General features: G+C 40.1%; 1 protein-coding gene across 1 annotated transcript; it reads right to left on the bottom strand.

The window, feature by feature from the left end:
* Positions 1-228: 228 nt before the first annotated feature.
* LOC131159821 (WAT1-related protein At5g07050-like) lies at positions 229-2,765 on the bottom strand. The gene is made up of 5 exons (XM_058114995.1): positions 2,441-2,765; positions 2,186-2,248; positions 1,542-2,076; positions 1,306-1,457; positions 229-760 (listed from the first exon to the last, which is right to left on the bottom strand). Exons 1-5 carry the CDS (start codon positions 2,641-2,643, stop codon positions 454-456), a joined length of 1,260 nt encoding a protein of 419 aa, XP_057970978.1. The 5' UTR covers positions 2,644-2,765; the 3' UTR covers positions 229-453.
* Positions 2,766-3,549: the final 784 nt, after the last annotated feature.

A 3,549-nucleotide genomic window follows, 5' to 3' on the forward strand; every position in this document is an offset into this window, starting at 1 on the left:
ATTTAACAATTAAATATGCAAAAATAAAAAATATTATTATTATTATTAGTGTTTCATGTGTGGTTTTGTGTGTGTGTGTGTGTGTGAGAGAGAGAGAGAGAGAGAGAGAGAGAGAGAGAGAGAGAGTGGAATCTGAATCAGACGCCATCAATTGCCATGTGTACTACTAAAGAGCTATTTTCAGCAATGTAAAAGTATAATTAATTTAAGGAGAGAGAGAGAGAGAGGTTTTGCAATTTACAATTCTAATTTGATTATATAAGTTTCCATGGAAGACAACGAAGACCATAATTTATAATTTATCCCCCCAAAAAAAAAAGAAAAAAGAAAATAAAAACAAAAAAAAGAGAAAAGAAGCTGTGAGTACAAAAAAGCCCCTCATTCTCCCTTATGTGGCGCACCCTAATTAGTCATTTCACCAACAATTATTAGTCTCTCTCTCTCTTTCTCTCTCTAAGCTTTTGGTGCTTCCACGGCAATCATGGGAACCTGTGGAATTGGAACACTAATGGCAAAGGTAGCCACAGAACCCTTGTTTGTTTCATTCTTCCGCAGTTCATGATCATGAGTACTGTCATTATTTGCAGCTTCAATGTCGACGTCTTCAATCACGGTCGGCATCGGCGCCGACCGCCCCATCTCTCCGCCACTCTGCTTCACCGGTTCCGGCATCACTTCTGCTTCCTGCTCTTTGTACTCCTTGTATTTCCCCCACAGCACCGAGTACAGTCCTACTACTATCACAATGGCGCCCAAAACTCTGCAAACAATGAATTGTGTAAAAGGAGACTAGTTAGTAGATTATAGAAACAGAGATGTTTGCGAGAATAAGGGTGTATTTTGGACCACGAATTTTTGTTTTTGTTTTTTGCCTTTAGCTTTTGTTCTTGTTTTTGCTTTCGTTTTTGTTCTGCTTACAATACTTTTGTGGTTATGCTCGCTTAACAGTGCTGAGATTTGAGGGAAAAAAAAACAGTGGAAACAGTAGATATGAAAGTGGGGATTTGTTTCTTTTACGGATGTAATATTGGTTATAACTCAGCTACAACACCAAATTGGTATTATTACTTGTCTAATAATTATATTTCATCTACTAAACGCCATATTCCATGCTACAGTTACTTTAAAAATAATAATTGCGTACCCGGTTTTTTGTGAAAAAAATGGTACGCCAAATATTTTTAGAATAAAGAGAGAGAAAAAAGATCTTATTCCTGTTGAGAACCATAAATAAATTTTTTAATATTATTGCCATTATTGAAGTTAAATTAATAATTAAAAAAAGGGGAAGTGGAAATGAATTACCCTCCAACATAAATCTTTTCAGCGAGGATGAAAGAGCCCATGATTGCCACAATGATCATCATAAGTGGGCTGAACGCAGTCACAAACACAGGCCCTCTTTTCTGCATCACCAACCCTTGCACATAGTATGCAATGCCTGATGACACTATCCCCTGCATCCAAACACAATGATATCAACACTCAATTCTAATTTTAATTTTAGTTTTAGTTTTAGTTTGAGAGAGAGAGAGAGTTACAGCATAGGCAGCAGCAAGAAGGTTCATGTCCCATCCAATGGCCCAAACAGCGGAGGTGTGCTCCATGACAAAGGTGACAGCAATGGACTGCAGGGTGCCCGTAAAGCAGACGAGGGCAGTGAGGGAGAGCTGAGCAGAGTACCTCCTCATCGTAATGGCCTGAAGGATGAAGAAAGAAGCCCATGCGAGGGTGGCAATGATGAGGAGAATGGAGCCTTTAAGCCAGTCTCTGTCTGTAGTACCGGCGGCAGCAACAGTCGTCGGTGAATATGATGTAGGAGGATGGATGTGGCTAGACCACACCATGTTCACCACGTCTCCCTTGTACAGAGTCATCAGCATGGCTCCGCCTACCGTCACCACTGTTCCCACCACCTTCGCTTGACATCTCACCTTCCTGATGTCAACCTTCTCCATTTTGCATAGAACTGCCATCAGGAATGTCATTGCAGGAAGCATGTTGCTCATGGCACAGGAGAAGGTTGGCGATGTGAATTTCAGCCCCGCATAGTAGAGGTTCTGATCAATCACCGGCCTGCATGTCGAATTCAAAGTCCAAATTGTCCATTTGTTAGGAATTTAGTATATACACACGTGGTATCCTTGTAATTGTCAGTGTTCAGGAGGAAATTAACAGTACTAACCCAAGGAGACCCAGAGCGAAAATTTGCAAGAAAATTGGAAAAGTAATCTTTGGCCTCACTTTCCTGCAATTATAAATCATCGGAGAAAAACAGAAATGAGAAGAAATGAATTAGAATTAATCTTCTAATTGGAAAGAATAAGCAAGTGACGTGATTATTGGATAAAAAATCACTCTGTTTCGATTGAAAGCTTTTTGCTCTGTTTTTCTGTCTAAGCCGCATGCATGCATATTAATTGGGTGATCAATTAATTACCTTTCAAGAACGAGAGCGAAGGGAGCAATAGCGGCAGTGGCAAAGGCGTGTCTATAGACGACAAGCACGTAGTGGCTCATTCCCCTGTTCAGAGAGACCTTGGTGATGATGTTCATGCCGGCATATCCAAACTGCAGAGACATAATGGCTATGTAGGGCTTACACCTATGCATGAAATTACCCAAACACCCTTTTCCCTCCATTGTTTCCGGCTAGCAGTGGGAGGAGGATTAAAGGAAAAGAGGAGGAGTGAAGAGGAAAGAAATTGATTAGTTCAAGGTAAGAGGAGTGAACACACTTGAGAAGAAGCTCTGTGTTTCTCCTGAAGAAAGAGTGGGGCAACGGATTGAGGTATTTATAGGGTTTTGAGTGAGGGGGCCAAGGGCTTTTATCCAAATGATTTTTTACTGGATAGGTGATCTGAAGCGTGTGAGGGTATTATTAGCTCAGCCTCGCACGTGGCAGTTGCACTAACCTCCCCTGTATAATTTTTCCTGTATCTAATTGAATATTCTGATTAGCTACGTGTGCATCTATGATAAGGGGATGTTGACGTCCACGTGGCAGCATTAGAGGGTCCCACCCTTACACACACACACGGAGACATGGTCGGGGGCCTGAGTTCAGTGGCAAGCCATTAGAGATGCACCAAAACACTGAAAGAGAGAGTGGGTAGTGCGAGGCTGAGAGAGAGTGAGAGGGGAGTGGCGTGGTGGCCCATGCTTGCATCATGGGATCCATTCCTTCGGGACTGCCCCAGCCATGCGGCTATCCGACGCATCAATCCTTCGGATCGAATACTTATCCACTCACACCGTACAAATTTTTTTTTTTTTTTTTTTAATTTCATTTTCAAATCTATATGTATAGTGTAAATTATTTTATAAGGAAAAAAATTTATTTTAAATATCTGAATTTTTTTAAAAAAATTTACCACTTTTTCATAATTACTATCCTTACCAAAAAAAAAAAAAAAAAAACACCTACTCCTCCTGTTCATTTTTCATACACTTAGTTTGACTCATTACTGTATGTTACTCAATACACTTTTAAACACATTAAAATAACATTGAGATAATTCATGAGGATGAATTTTAAATTTAAATTTA

The sequence above is a fragment of the Malania oleifera genome, chromosome 7 (assembly GCF_029873635.1).
Source record: "Malania oleifera isolate guangnan ecotype guangnan chromosome 7, ASM2987363v1, whole genome shotgun sequence".
NCBI classification, from domain to species: Eukaryota; Viridiplantae; Streptophyta; class Magnoliopsida; order Santalales; family Ximeniaceae; genus Malania; species Malania oleifera.